The sequence below is a fragment of the Mustela nivalis genome (genome assembly GCF_964662115.1).
Source record: "Mustela nivalis genome assembly, chromosome: 1".
In the NCBI taxonomy this organism is placed as follows: domain Eukaryota; kingdom Metazoa; phylum Chordata; class Mammalia; order Carnivora; family Mustelidae; genus Mustela; species Mustela nivalis.
This window is the reverse complement of record NC_139020.1, coordinates 159,546,665-159,570,426: the sequence shown is the minus strand read 5'-3', so window position 1 is coordinate 159,570,426 and position 23,762 is coordinate 159,546,665. Positions and strand designations below refer to the sequence as shown.

The 23,762-nt window shown below is 53.3% G+C and overlaps 1 protein-coding gene across 3 annotated transcripts in view; it reads right to left on the bottom strand.

The window, feature by feature from the left end:
- The window catches only part of EEFSEC (eukaryotic elongation factor, selenocysteine-tRNA specific), a 246,450-nt gene that overhangs the window by 41,695 nt on the left and 180,993 nt on the right, over positions 1 to 23,762 (bottom strand). For 2 of the 3 annotated variants that reach the window (XM_082746939.1, XM_082746940.1), the window contains 2 exons: positions 20,322 to 20,978; positions 4,313 to 4,469 (listed from right to left, as the gene is read on the bottom strand). In XM_082746939.1, the coding sequence (XP_082603065.1) occupies positions 4,313 to 4,469; positions 20,322 to 20,978 (814 nt within the window). The remainder of the gene's footprint in view (positions 1 to 4,312; positions 4,470 to 20,321; positions 20,979 to 23,762) is intronic. The other variant, XM_082746941.1, reaches the window with a different exon arrangement.

Below are 23,762 nucleotides of genomic sequence, written 5' to 3'. Positions count from 1 at the left end.
GTGTAATGCTGGGCAAGTTCATTGCTTAACCTCCAGGCCTCAGTGTCCTCATCTGTGAAATGGCGATCCTCCAGTGCCATGGGTGCCAGGCTTCCTGGGGCTTCACAGGGCCCCCCTCAGACAGCTGTCATGGCTCCTGAGTGGTGTTCCTCCTGAAGGGCAGTACGCAGATGTTCCTGCTGGGTTCTTACCACGAGTACAACTCCACACATTTCTTTCTTTTTTTTTCTTTTCCTCTTTTATTTGTAGAGTCCGTTCAGTTATGATTAGTAGAAGTAGGAAGGGTGTTAAAGATCACCAAATCTGAGAATCCTGAGTGCCAGCTGGTGGGGCCCAAGACCTCTGTTCCTGGGCTTGACTAAGGGCCTGGCTGCCTCGCAGCAATGCCAATTTCTTGACTGGTACGAGGAGTGTGGGATGCGGCGGGCGGGACAGACCTATGGAGAGGACGAGGTTCTCGTCGTGGCCACCAGCCGCTGTGGTTCTCAGTAACCGCAGCTCGGACTTTTCCAAGGTGCGTCTGTTTGGAGCTCCGTGACTTGGTCCGTTTCACCAGGGAGTTGTGCGGTCACCTGACTCGAGGCAGTGATACACACATCACACTAGTGGTTCTTGGGGCCTAGGGCTTTCCAGTGACATGCACACTGCATGTGCACACTCCATCCCCACCTGTGCTACTAGGCCAGACTACATCCAATCCCCCCAACCGCAGCTGGCAGGCCCAGGAGCCCCTGGTGGGAGACAGGCCACTCAAAAACCTTGCCACATCCAACCAGGGTACACATCAAACTACTTGGTGACTCTAGGTTTCTGTGGCATCATTTTGGAAGACAAAATTGCAGGCGCATATTCACCTTCTCCCCTAGAGTTGGCTCGTGGCTGTTATGAGGGATGAGTGCCTTCCTCCCCTCGAGTCTTCTCTGGCAGGAAGTCATCAAGGAGCTCATTTCCCTTGCAGAGTGGGGCGTGTGGTGCTGGGATGTTGGTGTGGAGTGGAGGACGGGAACTGCAGGAAAGCACTCACCAGGGTGAGCAATGGCAGCCCAGGCTAAGCCACCCCACATGGGGGGAGGGGTCTCCCCCCCATCCATGGACCCCATGGCGTCCGGCTCCCTGAAGCCCTGACCCCGCTCTTGGGGCTGGCTGGGCAGGCAGGGAAGGGCCAGCTGCTCAGCCCCTCTGCTCCCCAGGCCCACCTGGGATGGAGGGCAGAAGACGGAGGCCACCAGACCTGGCTCCACAATGTGGGGCCCAGCACTTGGGAAGCAGAGACACTGTGCCCTGGGTGGGATCCTCGGGAGGAACCTCAGCTCTGCCTGCAAAGTCCTCTAGACACTCTTTCTCTATAGCAAGGCAACTCAGTGGGCTCCTAGTTCATCTTGCACGGCCTCTCGGCCCCCCAGGACTTACAAACAGAGGCCACTTTCCTGAAGGGAGCAGCTATGTAAATGTGGGGCTTCCTAACCTTGAGGCCCCCCCCTCACCAAGACTTTCTGGGTCAGCTCCTTGGGTGTCAGGACGGAGCTATTCCTCTAGCCCCTCTGATTTCGGACACTATCTTCTGGTGGAAGCCATGGGCTTAGTGTCAGGACCCTTGTCTCCGTGGCCATTTCCATTTTATGGTTCATCTTTGACTCGTGAACCTGAGGAAGTAAGTGTTGGTCCTGAAATGCAAATACAAGTTACAAGTCGGCATGGGCCAAACCCAGCCCAAAGTTATATGTTGTTTAGTTTGGATGATTTTACATTTTTAATCAGGCAGTTTATGTGAAAATAAAATCAGATAAAATTAGATTTCTTGGTGTACAGCAAGAGACCCGAGTAGCCGGCCGCCACGGTCCCCACCACTAGCTCAATAAGTCTCTTCCACACCTGCTTGGCCCTGTCAGCATGTGACCGTGTCCCCAGAAGTGAAAGGTCCCAGAGACCAATCGGGGCCTGGGGGGCAGGGGCAGGTGGGAGGATACCCAGATGATCTTCGGTCTGCCTCACCCACTGTGCTGTCCTATAGGGCTAGCACCGAGGCCCAGAGGGCACATTTGACCCCAGCCCCACCCACAGTCTGTGGGCTGGGATGGCTCCCCTGAGCTGCTCCTGCTCCTGGAGCCTTAGATCCTACAGGGCCAAAGCTCCAGGCCTCGGCCCGGCCCTTCCAGCCTGCGGCCAGCAATGCTCTTCCTCCTCCCCCTGGCACTGGGCATCTCAGGTTCACCAAAGATTCTCTCACAATTAATGCACTTCAAAAAGGTTAAAAGTAATTCTTCACAGGAGGAATCGGCAGGAAAAGACAAGCAGGAGGGGGGTGAGGAGTGGGGTCGGTGGGATGAAGGAATCTGACCAGTTATATTTAATAAAAAGCTTAAAAGCCACAAACAGGAAGCAGACCTATTAAAAAGGCAACACTGACCTAACAAAGGAATGTGAACTTGAGTTGACTGAAGCAGCGGCACTGTGTCTCCCTCCCTGCACTCCCACCCCAGCACCCAGGGCCCCCAAACAAGCCTCCTCTTGTACTCTGGCCTGTTCTGGGGACACCTCATCTCTGAGCTTGCCTTGGACTAAAGGAAGGGTAGCTGAGGGCAATGTCAGCATGATCCTACACACTCCCCAAAAAGGAAACAGACGGTGCTCTTGTTCCCTTGTCTGGACCAGCAGGCTCCCACAACTCGGGGATGGATGAATGTTCCAGGGCATGCCCCCCCCCCCCAACTCCAGGGAGCTCCTCTCCTGCCTTCCCAGTGTCCTATAGCCCTCCTTCTCAGTAAGCCCCCACAGGTACAGGCCCAGGACCCTGGGAACTGAGTTCAGGTCCTTGGCCCATCGGGCTCATGCCTTGTGTGTGCTCCTTGGAACCCAGAGCAGGGCACTGTGGACCCTGGTCTGGCTGAGGTAATGACCAGAGCAGTGGAGAGGACAGGACAGGAGCCTGAAGCCTTGTATCACGGCGGCTCCCATGGGTGGGCCATTCTGCCTTCCGTAAGGAGTATCTCTAATTGTGACAGAGCTGAACTCCACCCCGACAGAGGCCTCAGGGTACATTCAAAGTAGATCTGAGTGTCGCAGGGAAACAAGGTTCCGGTGCCTGCTATGCTTCCTCACAAGAGTGCAACTGCCACACATGACACTTTGGGCTTGCGGAAGGACCCGGCATTCCAGGGCACGACCCTACCTGGAGATTTCACTCAAGGAGCTACACACCCACAGCATGTTGCTGACCTGATCTGAACCTCCCTGTGGCTTTCCAACCCTCACAGACTAAAACCTAGAGTCCCGCAGACAAGCAAAGTATGGCCACATGCTGATGTGAAGTCAGAGTTTCTCCGCAGACTTCAATTCTGCTGCATGTTTGAGAAGTGGCCTAACAAGATGCTGGCGAAGGAAGTGGCATCTCGCACGCCTCCCAGTTCGTGCCAAACAACCGGTCCTCAAACGCACACCCAAACTCACTCTTAACCCAGGGCCTTGGCACTTGTTGCCTCTCTCTATGGAGTGTTCTGTCCCCTTGGTCAGGGCCCTATTCAACTGTTACCTCCTCAGAGAGTTCTTCCCTGATTGCTCCTGTCCAGAGGTGCACATGCAGTGCTTCTCACCCTCTCCCTGCTTTATTTTTCTGCAATGTACAGTAGATATTCACTGAATGTGTTCCCACTTGTCCCCTTCCACAACCGTGGCAGCCTGCCTGGCGTGCGGCAGGACCCCCAGAAGATGGGTGTGGGGTGAGTGCAGTAGTGGTGGAAGGGAGGGAGGGACTAAAGGGATCCAAGGGCTCTATTTCTAAGAGCAAAAGCACACCTTTGACCCCACCACCGACAAGTTCCATGTCAGATCACACAGAGGCTCAGCTCCTATTGTTCTCCACCGGGCAAAAAAGTAGGTGGGCAACTCATATTCTGGGAAACCGTACTGGCTACTGGGCAGCATGCCAGGCCCCGGCAGACTCTCTCACCAACTCTCCCTCCAAAGCACCTCCCAGATCAGGATCAGTATCGCCTTTCACAGACAAGCCAGGTCACTCATCCAAGGTCACCCCTGTATGGTTTACAATGGAGCAGGAGCTCAGACTCACACCTTGACCCTGGCTCAGACCAGAGGCTGATTCTATACCAGACCCTTACCCCCACCCCCAGGACCTGCCCTGGCTCTCTAGCCACAAGCCTGAGACCAGAGACCATGATGTTGAGAGGGCTGGGCCTTGTGCATCAGCTCAGGCGGACTGAGCATCCTAAGTCAAGAGGCACTGTCTGTGCACGGTCTCCACCATCTCTCCCTGCCCGCATAGCACCTGCCAGTGGAAGGAAGTGACTGCACTCACCAGGGATGTGGATCTTGAACTTGCCACTCTGGCCAAAGGCGCTGTCAATGACTCCCAGCTCCCCAGTGGATAGGTTCACCTTGAGGCCCACAAAGAGCTGGATGTTGGTCTCCTTTTTGAACAGGGAGCGGCCGATCACGCTGTGGTCATCCATCACCTGTCCCCACACACCCGGCCCCAGAAAGAGCATCAGTATGTGCTGGAGGAGGCCAGGTCTGCTGCTGCTACCTCCCCACCCCCCAACCCCACCGAGCGTGATCTGCCCATCTCATGGATGATGGAATGCACTGGAGCTATGCAGTGACCAGCCCACCCCCCACCCCACCACCGCTGACCTCCACTGAGCCTCGGCTGCTGCCAGGCTGAAAACGTTAGGTGGATCACACTTAGCATCACAGCAATGGGAGGGAGGCACTCTTTCCTCACTTTACAGATGCAAAATTGCCGCATGGCAGAGTTCAGCCAGGGCAGAGGGAGCTCAGAATCCACAATGGTCCTGCCTGCACCTGACTCTCACCCTTGAACCTCTCCCCAGGCACCGAGCATGGGGAAGGCTGAAGTGTCACTCTCCCCCGACCGGAGATGGCATGGCCTGAAGACCGCCCCCCCCACACAACCAGGTGGCTGGCCTCCCCTTCCCTGCCTGGCTCCTTTCCAGGGTCTGTGCCAGGAAGGGGCCAGGCCTTGCATAAAAGAGAGAGAAAGGGGACGCATGCATGTGTGTGTGTGCGCACACAAACTCTTAGGTTTTAAAGACTAGCTCCTCTCCCAGATGACCTCAGAAGGGCTAACACAAAGCTCCATCCCGAGATTTGCTTCTACTTTGGAGCGGGACACATGCTCCACCTGGCATCTGACATGCTGGCTCCCACGTGGCTGCCCCTGGGAAACAGGGGAGGCTTCCTCCTGCTCTCCAGGCCCTGTGCACCAGCGTGGGTGCTTCTGGGGACCAGGGCTGAGGCCAAACAGGCACTAGCCTGGGGAACAGCGTGGAGACCAGAAGTGCTGCCAGCGGTGGGACCTGCTGTCTCCACGTGCTTTCTTCCTGAGGCTGAGGCTCATGGGGGAGCCCCATGGGCTGGGCTGTCCTCCACCTCAGAAACATCTTACTTCAGCCCAAGACACCAAGGTTTGGCCAAGGGCCCCAGATGGATTGTTTTGAAAGGCAGAAACTGTCCCATTTACCCTAAAACCCTTTTAGAAAAACATATCCTATTCTATTTGATTCATAGCACCAGATAAAAGGTACTTGCATTCCTCCTCTCCCCGGTGATGGATGAATCGGATACAAATAACGATAAGAATAATCATTTCCACTCGCACAGCCCTTTATAATTCACCAATCTCCTTCCCACACATGAACTCCTCCTCGTCCTTCAGGGCTCGGCTCCAGCAGAGCTCCCCTGTGGGCTGGCTTGCTGTGGGCTCTGCCCCATCTGTGGGCGCTCCTGGGTGAAATGAAGGAAGCCGTGACCTGCAAGCCATGGGGAGCAAGGGCAAGCAGATGTCACCAGCCCCAAATGCTTTCCCAGGCTTCCCGGCTCCTGGGAGTCCTATCTCCACACCCACCAGAGTGGCCTGCACGTGGAGCTCCATTCCCAGCCTGGCCAGAGCCTGGGAGGCAGGGCTGCCTCTCACCTTCGGCAGCCTAGCCCGGGTACTGGAGGGGCCCAGGATGTTTAACTGAACGGACCTGATGGCTCTGACCTCGCCATTCCATGCTCCCTGTGACCAGAGCAGGTCAGTGCCACTTCCTGTCCTAAGCTTAGCCTGGGCTGCAGAGAGGCTGCCTGTCCTTAGGAGAAAGAGACTGCCTCGGGGCATCCCAGCCTAAAACAGAGGCATTTAGCAGGGACCCCACTGAGCCCTCGAGCACTCCTGTCTACAAGGGGTTTTCATTACTACTTCAGGGTGGTTCGAGGCGAGACCTAAGAGAACTGCAGTTGCCAGGGCCAGCGGCACAGTGGAAGTGCAAAGCCAAGCGTGGTGGGCTTCTGCAAAGCCGGTGCTGCAGCATTCAGGAAGAGTGAGGCTGCACTGACCACCGTTCCCTCCCCAAACTGGAGAAGCAGGCAGGTCTGGGGCTGCTGGGATGCCCTAGGGCACCCTGGGCAGGATGGGTGGGTTCCAGGCCTTTGCTGGCCCATGAGACAGAGCCAGCTGAGACACAAGCCCGGTCTCCAGCATCATGGCTGGCTGAGAAGTGACAAAAGACACAGTCTCTGCACCAGGAGCTTAAGACCTACCTAGAGAATCATCTCATAAAAGGCACCCCAGGAATCCAATGGGCAATCCAGGCAGAGAATTCACCCCAAATTCAGAATGTCCTTCCTTCCTTTCTCCCTACAAATACTTATGGAGAGCCTACCCTGCACCCAGTTATGTCACCGAGGACAAATCAAAGCTCCTGCCTCAAGGGGCTCGTGCATCTTCTTCTGGAGGTAGTTATATTCTCCCTCCACCCCACTGCCTTTGGACTGCTCACTGGCAGACAGGGTGTCCCCATCTTGGGCAGGCCCCTGGAGCCCAGCAAGGGCCCCAGTCAAGGCCTTCATGCCTGTGTCCCCTTGCACCCCGGCCCTGGCTCCTTGGCATATCCTGGTCCTGTCTGTCTTCAGAGCACAGATCGTTCCCTGAAATGACACCAGAGCTTTATCTGTCACTCGTTTATTCTTCCAAGCAGGACCCAGGTCTGTGAAAGCAGAGACAGGTCTCTGCTCTCCACAGCTGCATTTCCCACATGTAAATAGCACTTACTCTCTGTGCACTCCTTGAATGTCTAAGTCAAAGTTGAACACGTGCCTAACTATGATTGTCGGAACATGTGCAATGCTCAGTCCTGCCTGTGGGCTTTCATTTTTAACACTGCATTGAGGCATAATTGATATATAACAGCATGTTCACATTTTAGGTAAAACTTGATAATTTGAGATACACAGCTACCCAAGAAACCATGACCATCATCAAGGCGGTGAACATAAAGAACACATTTTACATTCCCCCACCCCCTTCCCAACTCTATACCTGCCCCAGACCCCAAGCAGTTCTCTCAGGCTCAGCTTGGATGAGCTCTTCTCAGACAGCTTCCCCACGCGACAGCCACCTTCTGTTCCAAGGCCTGACCGCTCTGTCTCATTGCAGGTAATTGGCCTGTCTGTGTCCCTCAATGGACGGACCAGGAGTTCTCTCTCATGTGGCCCTGAACCACGACAGGTCCCAGTACATATGTACATGATACACGGGTGGGGAGGGAGATGCTGGTGACAGAAGGTGACTCTCGGCTCTTTGGGGCCAAAGAAAACCACTTGAGTGGACTTGTGGTGGGGTGGTACATTTCATCTGAGAGGGAGCCAACAGCCTCGTCTTGTACCTGGTTTCCCCACACGCCCCAGTGCCGGCCATTCCTGGAGCACAGAGGGCCATCTCTTGGCCTTCCAATGGGCCTGGAAGTCGAGCTTCATCGTGACTGGGACCATGAGGTGGGGGGCAGGCATGCTACCTATTAGCAAGAGGGCATTTCAGAAGACTTCCTACTGCTTCTACTGCCCTCCCTCTTCCTTTTGGTTATGGAATATTAACTTAAAAAGGAAAATGCCACAGACAGAGAGAAGGATCCATCTTCCCCCAAGCCAAGGACTGGCAAGGAGGGCAGACTAATTTTATTAACCACAGGGGAACTTCAAAAAGCTTCAGGGCTTTAAAGGCAGACATCAACGACCCCAAAGTTAGTTTAAGTGCTACATAAACAAAAGCCTAGGGCTGGAGAAGCGGGGGCTCCCGGCACTTCTTACGTTTTCATCTGGCCAACTGGGGCCAGTGTGCGGGCTGGCGGGCCCTGCAATCCTGCTGGTGTGTGGGGCTGGTCAGTTCACTGACCTACATTACCACAATATTTTTTTAAGCATCCAGGATAAGGTAAGGCATGAATGGGATTTTGCTGACCCTCAAGGAGGGGCCCGAGGAGGCTCCCTCTTGCTTGCCACTTTGTGGCCTCCCTGGGGCTGGAATGGTGGTTTAGAAAGGATTCAAGTTCAAAGGGAGTGCCCGTTTCACTCCTGTTCTCTTGTTTTATGGCTTGGCCAGAAGGCCTAATGGCACTGTGGTGGAATGTCCCCTCCTGGTAACTTCTGTGTCTTCAATTCCACTTATAGGGTCAGGCAACGTGGGTGAGAAGGCTGGCCTTCGGTGCACTGCCAGGAACCAGTGTGGTCTTGGGAACGCTGGCACCGCCCACCCCCCATCCCCCCACCCTCCTGCCACCGCCTGCTGATGGTCTGTGCTATCATTTCCAGCAGCCTAGGAGGATCCTTCCAGGAGCCTGAAGATGGCCTAGATGGGCACTACGAACATGAGCTGCCAGGACAGTGAGAGAAGCTGGCAGCAAACTCCTCCTCCCTCAGACTACCCAGCTCTCAGCACCTCCTCTCCCATACCCTCCTCAGCAGACGAGAGCCACAATTTGTCCTCAGCCATGCTCTGGGAGAGGAACCTCCACAGCATTAGTGAATCTTCAGAAAAGCCCTATAGGATTTCAGCAAAGTGAAATGACTTGCCCAAAGTCACACATTCCAGCTTTCCCTACACTAGATCCCATGGCATGAGAGCAGAGGAGAAGGAGGTGTGGTGGCAATGAACGAGCCCAGCCAGGGCACTCCCCACCCTCTGGGCTCCCCTGAGCCATGCCAAGACTGGCTGGACCCAAACTGGCTTACAAATCCAGCCTCATTCCTGCCAGTCCCAGCTCCTGAAAACCCCAAGCCACTGGAGGAGCCACCAGCAGAGAGGGAAGACAGATGGAGTCTGGCTGCTACATGGAAGGAAGTGAGGTGCAGCCCAAGCACCCAGCCAAGGACGATCTGCCAGCCCAGTGGGCGTGAGGCAACGGGAAGGGGGGCTGGCTTCGTGGCTGTTGAAGTGCTTCTGGTCTGTTCCGGGGCTACCCAGGGTGGAGGCTGCCAGGCCCAGAATGCACTGAACACCAGTGAGGCAAGCTGCAGACCCCCCCAGGGCCTCCCCAGTTTCTTCATCCACAAAATGAGGCTGGAAGGAGGGTAAGCTTTCCTCCACCTATGGTTATGGGGCCAAGAGGCAAATTACCTTTCTGGTGAATTCTAGTACAGCCTGGGAGATGTGGGCACATTGGAAATAAGAAAGAAAGAAGGCTAAGGGGATGGGGAACCAGGCATGAGGGACGGTGGAAGGAGAGGAGGTGTTTAGCCAGAAGCAGCAGCTAAGAACAGACCTGAATGCTGTCGTCCCACATGGCTCTTAAGGTTTCACACAAAAGGGCCAAGTCCACAGGGAATGCTAAGCTCCTGCTTGTGCAGTGGGCCAGAGCCTGGGCTCTGGAGCCAGGCTACTCTGGCCCTAAGTCTTGGTCTTGTGGTCTTGGAGACTCTGGCCCATGGCCTAACCCCTGTGGGCCTTAGCTCCCCATCCACAAAGTGAGTTAAGAGTTACGTCAGGTTCACACAGAGTTGTCATTGGTCTGGCCTGTGTTCCCTGGACAGAGTGTCTTCCTCCCTCAGGACCCACCCTGCTGCACCACACACAGGAAGGCGGGTGGGGGTGGGGGTGTGCAGGGGCAGGTCCTGCATCCCCCGCCCCACTGGCTGCCACACGCAGACGTGAGCAGACATTGCCGACAGACCACGGCACTCTTCCATAGCCCCCTGTGGGCAGCGGAGCCCCCGGCAGAGGGCTGTATTGGGAATAGGCAGGGACAAAGCCTATGTGTGGGTCTCGGCCCAGCCACAGCTTGTCGGCACGGGCCGCCCCAGTTGGAAGAAGGGTGGTCTTGGAAGGCAGGCGTTGGCCCAAGTGCACTTCTGCATTCCCAGAACATGAGCCCTCCAGATATTACCAGGGGCGTGGTGCAAAGAGGGGACACCCAAATGATCGCTAAGAGAAACCTCATTAAAAGTCTGGCTATGGCAAGGGATGGTAGCCCTTCCTGCAGGAGGCACTGAGAATAGCATTTCTGGGGAGCTTCTGGAAGACCAGGGGTCATCATTTGTCCTGGGTGTTAGAGGGCAGAGGGCTGGAGGTAATGCATTTTCTCGGCCCTATCCATTTCTAGAACATGTGTGTTTGCCCAGTGGCTGGGCTCGTCTCCAAACTACAGACTCTTCCAGCTAAAGGAGAGAGACCTCAGAGATCAGACATCGGCACATCCAATGAGGTAAAACCTTCAGAGGACAGTTGGAGGCTTTTCATGTTGAAATCAATCACTGTGACGTCAAACCACAGGCAATGCATGTGGGACTTACTCAGCAAGCCCTGCTCCTCGGGAACAATGCTGAACCTGGGCCAGCGCAGTTACAACAACAGCTCTAAGTGGGGACTTTCACTGTTTGCATGAATACTTTGCTTCGCTTATGGCCTTCAGTCACCGGAGGGCGAGTTCCCAAAGAGCAGTCACTGGTTGTGCATGGAAGCCCAGGCTCTCGCTTCCATGCCAGGCGAGTCCCTACTGTCCCCAGCCTCCGAGTGGGAACCTGGCCGCCAGTGCACAAAATTATGTCATTACATGTGTGTGTCTCTCTTGGGGCCTGGCTCCCATGATGAGGCTTGGGAAGTACCCAAGTCCTGAAGCAGCTATTGGAGAAGTGGCACCAAGGAAAGAGGGACAGCCAGCTGTGCAGTGGGGCCCTGAAATGCTCGCTCTGCTGGCTGTGGGGAGGACTGGGAAGGTTTGAGTCTGGACTGCCTCTTCAGCAATATGACCTTGGGCAAGGGACTTCCCTGACCCTCAGTTTCTTCCTCTGAGAAGGCTGTTTTGGGGATTATGGGTGTTGGTGTTGGCAAGAACAACTAAGACATACTCAGAAACCACAAGATGGAGAGTTAGCTCATTGAAGAAAAGCAAGGATGTGAACATCTACTTTCACAGGGACTACATGCCAGTGGCCACTCTTGGGACTCTAGTTCTCTCCCTCGTACACAGTGAGGTCCTTGCGGAGGACAGCAGCCAGGGAAGGGATCTGCGATGGAAGAGCTCAGAAGTTGCCTGGATCACCAAGGTAACCGGCAAGGCTCCTGCATAGGGTGGTAATTCTGCCAGAGCACTGGATGGCCACCAGGACTGACAATTTCCCCAGGGGGGAACAGCGATGCTGTTGTTCTGGTATCTAGTCCAGAGGCTGCCTTTTCTTCCCTGCCAGCACAGGGCCATGGCAGGGAGCAGGGAGCCTTGGAGCGGCCTGCAAGGTAGGGTGGCTGGTGACCTAGGGCAGGCCATGTCACTTTTCTAAGCCTCAGTGTTCTCTCTAGTGAAAACAGGGAGAATGTGTCCACCTTCAAGGCTGCTGTGAGAAGAGGCAAGCGTTCCAACGTGAAAGACTGCTCTGAGTGACAACCAACCTCACTGCCATCCCATAGTGTCAACCCACAAAAGGAAAGCAGCCTTCAGTTCATCTCGTTTGATCAAGTGAGTTGCAAAGGCCCAATGAGAAGGCCTAGGGCAGGCCAGGTTCTGGGCATCACAGAAGGCGCCCAGCCGAGGAGACCTCTACCTCTGTCCCACCTCTCCGGCCAGTGGGGCTGGCTTCCTCAGTACCAGCGATGGGCAGGCCCCCACTTGTCTGTAGCAAGCTGCGCCTCCCAGCGCCCCACCCCTATCCCCAGCCTCCCTCCCTGGCTCTATCCTGCATCACCCGGGCAGCAATACAAGTAAAGCTGTCTGTCTGGAGCACCTAAGGAGGTATCAAAGCACAGCTCACCAAGGCAGCTGCATTTTTATAGAGGAAATACATATAAATATATCAATCAATCAATCTATCTATCTATCTATCTATATGAAGCTCACTGCCCTTCAGCGGCTGAAGCAAGACTTCCTGGTCTTAGACGTGGACACTTGGAGGGAGGCAAGGGGCCGAGGGCTTGGGCTGGAGCCAGAGCACTAGAACAGCCATCTGATCTCCCCCGGCTTCAGGGGGCACCTCTGTTTTCTTGAGTGGCCTGGGAACCGACACAGCCCTTGGCCTGCTAGACAAGGGCCTGGGGCAGCAGGGGTTAGCCAAGTAGCCTAAGGGGCCAGGTGGATGGCCGTGCTCGCTTCCCCCCAGGCAGGGGTCTGTCAGATGGCCCCCTACTCAGAAAGGGCTGCAGGGAGCCAGGGCCGGCCTGCACCCTGGCCAGCACGCTCTCCAGGGCCCTGGGCACATTAAACAAGCCATCAGCAGTGGAGCAGGGTGAGCCAAGAGCTGGGAGGCAGCACTGCTTTAGACTTCAAAGCCGGCCAGAGCTCCCGGTGGCGTCTGCGTGTTTCCACTTGGTCGGGCCGATGCCGCAGGCTCCTTGGCCCAGCCCTAAGGCCTGTCCCATCCGGCGCCAGGGTGCCAGAGCCAGGACGGTCGGCATGCCTGGCGTGATCCTACCACAGGAGGGGCGTGGGCGCCAGCGTCTTGCCACCACCCCAGCTGGGAACCCAGGCATCTATGCCCTCAGGGAAGTCCAAACAAATAGCAATGAGGAGAGTCACTGCTTAACAATGGCTCACCATGCCAGGGACAGCACTCAGCATTTTATATGTACTCATCTTCCTGCCTTACACCAGCCCATGGAGTAGGGAGTATAAGCCCTGTTTTTCCAGTAAGGACACTGTGCGAAAGAGATTCCCCTGAAGTCTCACAATGGGGGCCATCCAAAATCCTCCTGGGGCCCGGGCTGGAGCCTGAATTCCCTGGGCCTTCATGGCCTCGGCCTGCAGACCCTGCCACACCTGGTCTCCTCCTCTGCTCTCTTCCAGCCCTGGTCGCAAAGAGGCATCCCAGTGGTCCTGCATGCCTGCCTCCCTGGCCTGCCGCACCCTGAGACCCAACCTCCCAATTCGTGGCAGGCCAGCCGTGGTAGCTAAGGTGTGAGTATTGTCTTTGCCTTGGCTGTGAGGTGGGTCCGAAAGGATTTTTGAGTAAGAGCTGGCACGACCACCTTTGTTCAGGAGAAAAACGATATGGGTGGAGCTGTGCAAGCCTCTGAGGCAGGGAGGGAGGTAAGGAGGGCCCCTGGGGTGTGGGAGCAGTCAGAGGTGTGAAGTGGACCACGGCAAGGCAGGCAGCGCCCAGCACTCTGTGTCCTCGGCACGGCGCCCTCAGAGGCCCCACCTTTGCCCAGGCAATTGTTACAAATGAGGAAACAGGGCCCCAGAGAGTAAGTGGCTTCAGTCAGGCCAGACCACTCGACTCAAGCTGGGGTACCCAGGCTCAGAGGGAGCCTTGGGTATGCAGGCCAGGTAAGAGGGGACAAGTCTGGGGACCTTGAGTGGACACCCACTCTGCAGGCTGCCCCGGATGACCCCACTCAGAAAATTTCTCCAGCACAATCTGAATTAAGTCCCAGCCTTCCTCAGCCCCAAAGCTTGCATCACTGGCCCTGCTGATGGCTTCAATTGTCAGCCCACCTGCCCCTTGGAGCTCCCTTCCCATCCTCTAGCTGCTGGATGCCCTGGGCTGAGGGCCCTTTTCCAAACACCCAGGGCCAGACCTCTGGGCCCCTGCAGAAACAGTGCCTGGCCCTGGGACCCCCAAGTCCTACCAGTCTGACCAGTCACAAGGCACAGCTCAAAGTCACCAGCTCTTTGTACTTTTCCCTCAGTAGATCACCTCCCTCCTGCCAGCAGAGACCCTGCTTCTCTCCTGCTCCCTGCAGCCCCTCTGAATGCCCCAGGCATTCTGTCCTCATAGGAAGGACACATTTCCTGTGATTCTGGCCCACTCAGAGGGGGGCAGCAGGTGTGACTCTTCATGTGGCTAGGAGGCAAGGACCTCTGGAGCATGGCCCAGCAGCTCCATTCCAGCTGAGAAACACTCTCCAACCCCCTTCACTTTCACCAGGTCTTTGCACACCTGCAAAGAAAGAGCCTTTACCTAATTGTTCTCTTTAAATACCTCTGCTTAAAGGGAAACTTCACTTCGTACCCTAGAGAGAAAACAGGAGTCACCATAAACAGGAACCTGACGGTAAAGTAAATATGATTAAAAAAATGAATTGGATCCTAGTCACAGACTGTTGCTCCTGGAAGGATGTATCTTGGTCCTGTTTTCCTACCCGTTCAAAAGGCAGATTAGCATGGAACACAGGAGTGTTAAAATCACCTTCAAGGGAATCTAAGACTTTCTTTGTGATGTAATTAAAGGATCAAAGGAAGAAAAAAGAAAAGAAAAAAAAAACCGAGAAAAGAGGAAAAGTTATTACTAGGAGGGCTTCTACATTATATAACAGTATGAGAAAAAGTAAGGCTTTTTCGAAAAGCAACTTGCTGCCTGCAAATTTGCAAGTTGCAAACACATGGAACAATGAACAAATGCACAACATCAGTGTGTCTATATCTAATCTTCATTTCTAATTTTAATGGTTCATGTTTTCTACTTTTAAAAGTCTACTAGGGTTTTCTCTGTGGCCACAGGTACAACCAGAACCTAAGTTCCACAAGGACAGGGATTTTGTTTCTCTTATTCACTGCTATATCCCCAGGCCCTGAAAATAGCACACAGGTGTTCTACAAATATTTTTTGAATGACTAATACTGAAAGTCCAGTTTTGTAAATGTTCCATGGAAAATAAAGAGAAAGTGTATTTTTTAAAATTTCTATCTAGAAATCAAGCATAGCAATCATGTTATGAGTTGGTGTCCTTATCTGTTGTTTAGTTGGCCTGTCCAATTTCAGAATCTGCATTCTAAAGTGCCCCAGTATAATTATGACTCCATTTTTTACCAAGTTCTCCTTGGATTTCTAACAGATTTTGTTTCTACATGTTTGGTAGGTGCAAGTTTGTAACCATGCCCTTTATCATTATGTAATGTCTCCCCTTATCTTTGTATTTTTGTCTGAAATTCTAGCTTGTCTGAAATTAACTTGTCAGAAATTACCACCCATACTTTTTGTTCAGTAACCTGATGTTTCTCTATCCTTTTATTCGTAGCCTTCATGTACCACTGTGTGTTTCCTATAAATGGCATATTTGTTTTAATCCAAACTACTGATCTCTGTAGTAATAGGAGAATTTGGCCACTCATGTTTAGTGTAATGACGGATATAATGACTTCCTTCTGTTTTTTGTCATTATTTATATTTTTGTTTCCCTCATTTTTGTTGATTCAATCAAATACATTCCAGTTTTTCCTTTGTGTGTGTGGAAGTGTTATACTTTCCAGTTCCATTCATAGTTTCTTCCTCTTTGTGTTTATAATCTGACACATCTTTCTATATTTTTACTTGAAAATGGGATAGTAAGAATCTCCCTCCCCACCACAGGCTCTAAGTCCCTTTCCCAAGCCCTCTCGCTAGAAAGACTAGCCCTTTAGAACACCTTCACTTCCCTTCTTCTCTCCCTCAAGTGAGACCTCTGGAGCATTTCTGTTAACCTGATCTCCATTTTCAGGACCTAATTCCTGAGGACTGCAGACAGAGTTGAGTACCTGTGGTTGTAGATGGTGATTAGACTTTTCCTTGCAGGATGCTCAATGTATTTCAAGAGTCCTATTTATCCTTTAGATCAGAAGTGGACACACTAGAGCTAGAGGCCCCAGTGCTGCCCAGTATCTGTTTCTGTATGGCCTTCAAGCTAGGAATGGTTCTTCAATTTTCCAATGGCTTGGAAAACACCAAAAGAAGGATATTTCCTGACACAGGAAAACTATGAGAAATTCAAATTTCAGTGCCCATCAATAAAGTCTTACTGGCACCCCACCACACCTACTTGCTTCTACCTTGTCTACGGCTGCTTTTGTGCCCCAGTGTCAGAGTTGAGCAGCTGACCTAGAAGGTACTGGGTGCCATGACTCTGGGATGGCTTCACAGCAGCTCACCCAGCCATATGTTTTATTTATTCAATTCTATTATCAGTGCACAGGCACCATGTCAAAACAGGAAAAGTGGACTTCGAATGTCACACTTTTTATGCCTGGTGAGGTGCAGATTATTATTTTATCGAATTACATGGCAGAGCTCTGTGTTTTTTATGGACTGTGTTAATAAAATACAGCATATACTGACATCACAGTAATCCCAGCTCACAGAAAAAAAATGAGATGATTTCAAGCAATACATCTCATCACAGCCGAATTTCTTCACAAAACAAAAAGACAGAGAATAGAATACAATCAAAGTAAGTTTCCAAGTGGTTCATTTGTTAGCCAAGTGAGGAAAGCCATTTGCTGGTGGTAAGTTAATTAAATCGTGTTTGAGTGTATAAAGTATCCAGAGAAAAGAAGCTTGTTAAAGATGATCAGATTTGGGGCAAGGGCAACTTCTTGGACGTGGCCCAAGGGCCACAGACACTGTAGGTGACACCACCGTGTGAAGTCTCATCTGCAGAGTTGGATCCATTCTCCAGTGTGAGCAAGTGAAGCAGAGCACAGAAGTAAGAGAAGACCTAGGGAGGGTTAACAGCTGGCCTCTTCATGTGCCAAGCACTGTCCTAATCCTTTTGTATTTATCTCACTTCTTTCTAGAACTTACCACTACCTGAAAACATCTAAGGTACTCTTCCTTGTCAGTCTCCCTGTGAGAATAAGAATTCTGCCTGCCTTGCTGTCTCCCCAATGCCTCGCACACATAGGAGCTAAGTAAACATCTGGATATATGCATGAATGTCTTTTAGGCAATGGGCTCAGAAGGACTATATGCCTTAAGTCTGTCCAGATGGAAAGTATCCATTCAACATATATCTGTATAGGGCTGGGCCTTCCTCGTTTATAAATGGAAGATGGTGCCCCCATGGGGCAGCTCTGCAAAATTCCTTGGTCCTGCCCATGTTTCCACACTAGGAGTGGGTCAGGCTGGGACTGAAGCCCAGGCCTCCACGTTTGACCAGTCTGCCACATGGCAAAGACTGTGGCCAACTAAGTGATCTGAAAATCTCTGTGTACTCTGGGTCCTGCTCAAAGCAAATGGGGCTGCCTTTTGGAGTAAATCCAGCCTTCTACTCGTGAGCTGTACTAGGAAACCTCCTTCCTGTTTCCCCTGAGCTAGACTTAACTCTTAGGTATGAAGCCACTTCACCGTGAGCTGGAGACAGTCTGCTCCTCAAATGAATGAGCCTGTTGATGTAAAATGGCTGCCCAAGGCATACAGTTGTTACATGGTACTGCTAAGGGTTGAGTCCAGGCTGTGTGATCCCAGAAGTTCAATGCTTACCAACCTGACCAAGAAAAAAAGTCTCTTGCCAAGGAGACTCCAGCTTCTTGAGAGCACACTAGCCTCTCAGCTCACTGGGCAAGAATTTAACAGATATGCTGGAGAGATAAGGGCTCAGAGGCCAGTCAGTGCTGGGTTCAAATCCTCACTTGACCATCCTGTGACCTTAGGCAGGTTGCTTCACATGTCTTGAGCTGGTCTCCAGCATGGCTGCCTTTGCAGAGGGGCCCTGATGGCCTGAGTTCAGAGCAGGAAGAAAATGAGCTTTTTTTTTGGAGTAACTTTTCATATTGTTTGAATTATTTTTTACCATATTTTTACCATTGAATTACCTCTCCCAAATATTTACATATAATTTTAGGAGGAAGAAAGTGATCTACTTAATAATTTCAAAAAAAGTGCATAGAAAAATAATAACTTCCTCCTTGAATTTTTTATAAGGCTTCAAAATAAGGTATGCAGCCCATAATGGCACACAGTAGGTGCTGAGTAAAAAGAGTAGGGATCGGCTGGAGGGGGGCGGGAGGCAGGTGTATTCCTGCCCCTGGGCCCAGAAGCAAACCTGTGATATAGGACAGATGTCCATTCAGCTAGAGCCTTAAGGGGCTGGTACGGGGTACTCAGGTGCTGTGCTCTTTCCTTCCTTGCAGGACCCCAGTATCAGGACTCCTCCACACACAGTCATAGCCCTGCCCGAAGCAGTCCCTGGGGGGAGGGAGGCTTTCCGCTCAGGCTGTCTGCGCGGGGTCTGCTGACTACAAGTCTGGGGCTCTTCTGCCTCCACTTCTGGCCTCTCCGAACTGAGGAGAAAAGGGCCAGTGGCCCCAGGGACACCCTAGCCTGGTGGCAGGGGCTGGCTCAGCACGTCTCCTGGACCCCCCGCCACGGCCCCTTAGGAGGCAAGAGGCATTCGAGGGTATGTTTACTTGCTCCTCACAACCCACACTCCTCATTCTCGAAGGAAGTCACTGCTGCTCCACCACCAGCAGGCCTGTGTGGGGAAATTAGACCAAGAACTCACCAAGTGGGACATTACTCCATGACAGATATTTCACCAGAGAATAATTATACTTCATAAGACTGCTAATAAATCAAGCGAGACAAACGAGCGACGTGCACTTTATCACCTTCGTCCTCAATCAGCATCTCAGGGCTGGCCCCCGGCTGAGGGAGCATTTGTGTGACCCTCATGGTCGGCCCTTGACCCCTCCTGGCAGCCCTGGGAGTTTAGGCTGCTGCTCCGCAGATGAGGAAGCCAACCTTCACAGAGGGACAGACAGCAACAGCGGTGGATGGGGTGGATGGTGGAGGGGTGGGGGCAGTCATGGCTCCAGCTCCAGGACTCCAGTAGCAGCACAGGCTGACCAAGCCTGTCCGCCTGAGTGGGTGAGGCTGGCCTCGAAGTGCGAGGCCTGAGATTACAGAGCTAAGGATCCTGAGTTTCAGATGGACTGTGAGCGGGTAAGTAAGCAACTTCTACCAATTCTCCCATCAGAGGCCAGGTCTAGACACAGGCAGAAGAGGAAGGGAATCGGGCCTGAGTCCCAGGAAGAATCCTGAGAGAAGGAGGGAGTGAGTGGGAGCCTCTGCAGTGAGAGTTCCAGAGGAGAAACGTGGGGATCCGAGAGAGGGGAAAGAGGCAGGGTCGGGGGGTGCACTGGGGCTTCCACCCAGCCTCAGCTGGCCCCCAAGGCCCTGACACTTTCTCCTGAGTGCCTTTTTGGTGAGGGTCAGACCCCATGCTGGGGCCCATGCTGACATGGGCAGGGCCCTGCGCTCAGAGAGGTAACCCTCATCCTGCCGTTTAAGGAACGAAACTGCAGCCTTGCTGAGGGCCTCCCAACACTGGGGTCTCAGCAGAGCCGTGCTCACCCAGCTTGGATAGGAGTCCCAGGACCACCCACAGCCAGGCCTGCCCTGCAGGGGCCCACAGCCGGGGAGGAGTGAGGTTTGGACATTCTCTCCCCATCTCTTTAAAGTCCAGGAGGCAGGGATTCCCACTGAGACCTACAGTGAGAGACAAGCGGGGGGATGGGGCCCACCTGACAGAAGGCAATCCCAGGACTTCAGGACCTCCTTTGGGTCTAGGCTACTGCATTTGCCCCCTCTCGTGAAAGGCCTGTGAACCAGATTGGCTCACCCATGGCTCAAGACCTGTATCCAGTGTTGATACCAGGAACCTTAGGAAGCCAGCAGCCCAGGCCTCCCACTATGTCCCCTTTCCACTGTGTCCCCTTCCTGTACCTTCCCATCTCTTGCCCTCTGACACCCCTTGCTACCATCATTCCCTACACCCCCACCCCAAAGGCTGAGGACCCACTTGGCCAGGCCCTACCCCATAGGCTAAGGACCCACTTGGTCAGGCCTGCCCTACAAGGACTAGCCATGCTCCCTCTGTTGATGTGACCCAGCAGCCACCCTGCCTGATGAAGGTTCAGTTCCTACTGAGGACACAAGAGCAAGGGCCTGGTCATCAGGCTGGGAGGGGCGAGGCCCGGCCTCTTACCTGTTGCTCAAGGAGGCCACTGACAACACTGGCTTCTGGCCCAGGTGAAATGCTGCTGTCTGCAACAGTTAGCATGAGGGCCCGGGGCTGCTCTGCCCTACACAGCCACCTTCACCCCTGAAGGAGACAGGAGCAGGTGCCGTGGGGCTCCCCTGCCTTGGTGCAGGCCCCGGCTCTATGACTGAGGGCTAGGAGAACGCAAGCCACTCAGCCACTCTGGGCCTCAGTTTCCTTGTTTGAAAACCTCAAAAGTTGGGACCAGAGGCCTCTGAGGTCTTCCTGGTTCTCATCATGGACCCCAAACATGTCCATCCCGGCCACCCGGGCCCAACAAGTTAGGATGATGGGCGGAGGGACTGCTTACCCGTTCTACAAAGCCATGTTTGTGCTTCAGCTTATACACTTTCAGCCTGGGCAAGAAGCTCTCAGCATAGTCCTTGTCCTCCAAGCCATGCAGCAGGACGCCGTGGAAGGCCAGCCGGCACATGTTGGCATGAATGTCCGCATCTAGCCTGGAGCCAATCACCAGGCACAGCCGAGGGCAGGTGACAGGCTTCTCAAATTCCACAAGGGCCCACTGCTGCCGTGGGCAGCTGCCTTCGGCGGCCTGGCCCGTCTTCTTGTCAGCCTCATCACTGTCCGTCCCCGCTGGTGCCAAATCCTTCTCTAGGTACTGCTCCTGGAAGAGGTATTCTCGAGAGAAGTCGAAGGAGTCCAGCACAGGTTCGTGGTCAAAGCTGTCGGGGGCAGGGCTGAAGAACATCAACCGGCCCATGACCGTCTCATGGCCCACCGTGATGTGGAACTTGGCTTTAGTCTGCAGGGGTGCCCGGAAATATGGAATCTTCTCCACAGAGATGATGGCTGCATGGACAGTGTGCAGGGACTCGGGGGCACACACTAGGCCACGCTCCAGCAGCTTGGGGTCAAACTGGGTGACGCAAATGCCCAGGCGGTCTCCCTGCATGGCTGAGGTAACAGGCATGTGAAACATCTGCATGGATTTCACCTTCTTCACCACCTGGGGGGCAGCAAAAGAGAAAACTCAGGAAACGAAGAGCCTTGAGGCTGGTGGGGAGGGCCTCCAGCTGGAGAAGTCCCCATCCCAGGACTGCCAACACCAACCCGGCCCCAGGCATGGCACCCCAGAAGAGCTCTGGGGAGCTCAGACTCCCCCTGGCCAGAACAAGCTCCACCCTGCAAACATGAGGCTCGCGGGGTCCCCTGGTCCAGGATGCGGATGGTGGTCACGGCAGCCAAATCCTCAGCTACCTTAGCTCCCTCCGTCCCTCTAGTCGCTGCTCCGCCCCAGACCCCATTCCAGCACTTTCTCGCCTTCAGCCCTCTGCAGAGGCTTGTCACCACATGCAGAATGGGTCCCGTAGGTCCTCAGCCTGCCAAGCTATGGCCATCTGTCCTTGAAAGCCCAGGCCAAACCCCATTGCTCTAGAAAGTCTACCCTGACCCACAGTGGGTAGGGTCTATCCCTCTCTCTTTGGTGCAACTCCAAGCTCCTCTGAGTCATACACAGCCTGCTCTGCTGTCACTGCCTATTCTGTGCTGATCTGCCCACAAGCCTGTGCGCTTCTCCAGGGCAGGTCACAATGAGGGACTACAGTGAGACAGGGACTGTTCTGGCGGTGGGAACAGAGTGAGAAACAGCAACAGAACTACAAATACATTAACTAAGTTTGTGCTGATACTATTATGAAGCTTTGTGTGTCAGTATATAACTAACATAATTCTATACATATAATAGAGTATTATATTACATACAATATGTATACATATATAAAATATATAAAGAAGGCCTAGCGTGTAAGGGGAGGTCTGGCTTTTCAGAGCGGTGGCCAGGGAAGACATCTGTAGAGCTAAGACCTGATTATAAGAAGTTGTGTGAAGGTCCAGAAAAAGAGTTATGAACAGGGAAACTAATGAATGTACAGGCCCAGGATGGAGGCTCCGTGGGTCTGAGAAATAAACAAAGAGGCAGGAGGGCTGCAGCAGGGAGGGCAGGGAGGGCAGGGAGGAGAGGGCAAGCTGGAAGTGGCAGAGGAGTTTAGGCAAAGGAGTAACCTGATCTTATCTCTGGAAACCACCACACCAACTACTACACCAGGCAGATTTCTGCACCCACAGTTCGTAAATCAGGAACAGACATAGGAAAGGCTCTAATAAACGTTTGCGTAAATCAATGAACATTCCTACTAAGATCCACTGTCGGAGAGATGAGATCACGCTTAGCACAGCAAAGGAATGGGTAATGTATTTCAGAGAACCTGCCATCAGTTAAAGACACTTTGGCCTTCACGTGGTCGAGCACCCTCATCTGCAAAGCCCGGGTGTGTGGAGCACTCGTTTTCTCCTTGGATAAAGGGAGAATGCTGAGCTGCTCTGGGCGCAGGAGGCCAGGCCCTTTCCTGGAGAGCCATAATACTCAAGTGTTTGTTTAAAGATCATTAACTACCTAACCAAGAGGTCAGGGGGCAGAGAAAGTGAGAAGTGTGGTGTCAAAAGCCACAGCCAAGATCAATCAAAGAGAAACATAAAACATCTCTGAAATGGTCTACAAGGGCAACGGGAAACTAAGATTTTCAGGAATGCACCTCAGAGTAACCGGAGAATATTATCTTACACTAAGCGTCTGCCCAGTGAGGCAGGCCCCAAATCACAGCTCTCCCCCCTGCCACGCATCCCAGGCCTGTAGCTGCCCGGTGAGCTGTCCTCTGGCCCCCACCCCACTCGTCTCGCTTCTCCAGGAGAGCTTTCTAAAACATGTCGGATGATGCAATTCCCTTGGCACCGACCACTACACGGGCTCCCCTCTTCACTTCCCTACTTTCAAACCTTTTGGGCGTAGCTGTTGTGAGTAGGCAGAGCTTCTGGTCATGTGAAATTCTATAGGGAATCAGCCCCCTGGCCGCCGCCCTCCCACCTCCCACACAGGGGTAGCTGCTCAGGGAAGGTCAGGGGCTCTTAACACCCCCTTGGCTGCCCCATCAAGGACTTCTGCTTGGCTTCTCCGCATGGCCTGTCCCACATTCTCCCAACACCTGAAGCCACAACCAGGGGCAACTTGAACAATTCCCTACATACAGAACCACATGTGCATTTTGCCTGTGAGGACCCTTCTCCCTGGGACTTCTTCCACCTGAAATTCCTGTTCATCTCAGGAGACCTCCTGGAACAGCTTCCCTGCTCACTCCAGACCGAGCTGGTTACTCTGCTTGGGTTGCTCTGAAGTGGACTTCCTGTGTTGCCATTGCTGATTCAGGGTTCTGCCAGTCTGTGCCTCCGCGTTCTTAAATTACGACAGAGTAAATATCCGTGGCCCCATCGTCCACCCTGAGAACTAAAACATCACCGATAGCTTCACTGTCCTTCTGTGCTCCTCCCCCACCTAGGTCTCCTGCCCGCCCCCCAGCTGGAGGCAACCACTCTCTTGAATTTGGTGTGTGGCATTCCTTTCTTTTTAGATATACATGTACATGGTTGTGTGGAGGCTCACTACATATGTAGTACATATGCCTAATCAATACTTCGCTTTGTTTTCTGAGTGTTTGAACTTGGGAGTTTGTGCCCGTGCCGCCTACACCTGCAGCTCATTTGCTGCTGATGCTGTATGTCACAAAGCACACACAGAGCCCCTCCCATTCGGCCACCTGTCGATGCGCACCAACTGGTCATGTCCAGTTTCTTTGCTGGAAAATGGTGCAATGAATTCCCTCTCAAACCAGAGTCCTGCCTGATGCACAGCACAGGGAAGGTTCTGAAAGACTGGGGCCTTGGACCAGAACTTCTGGGT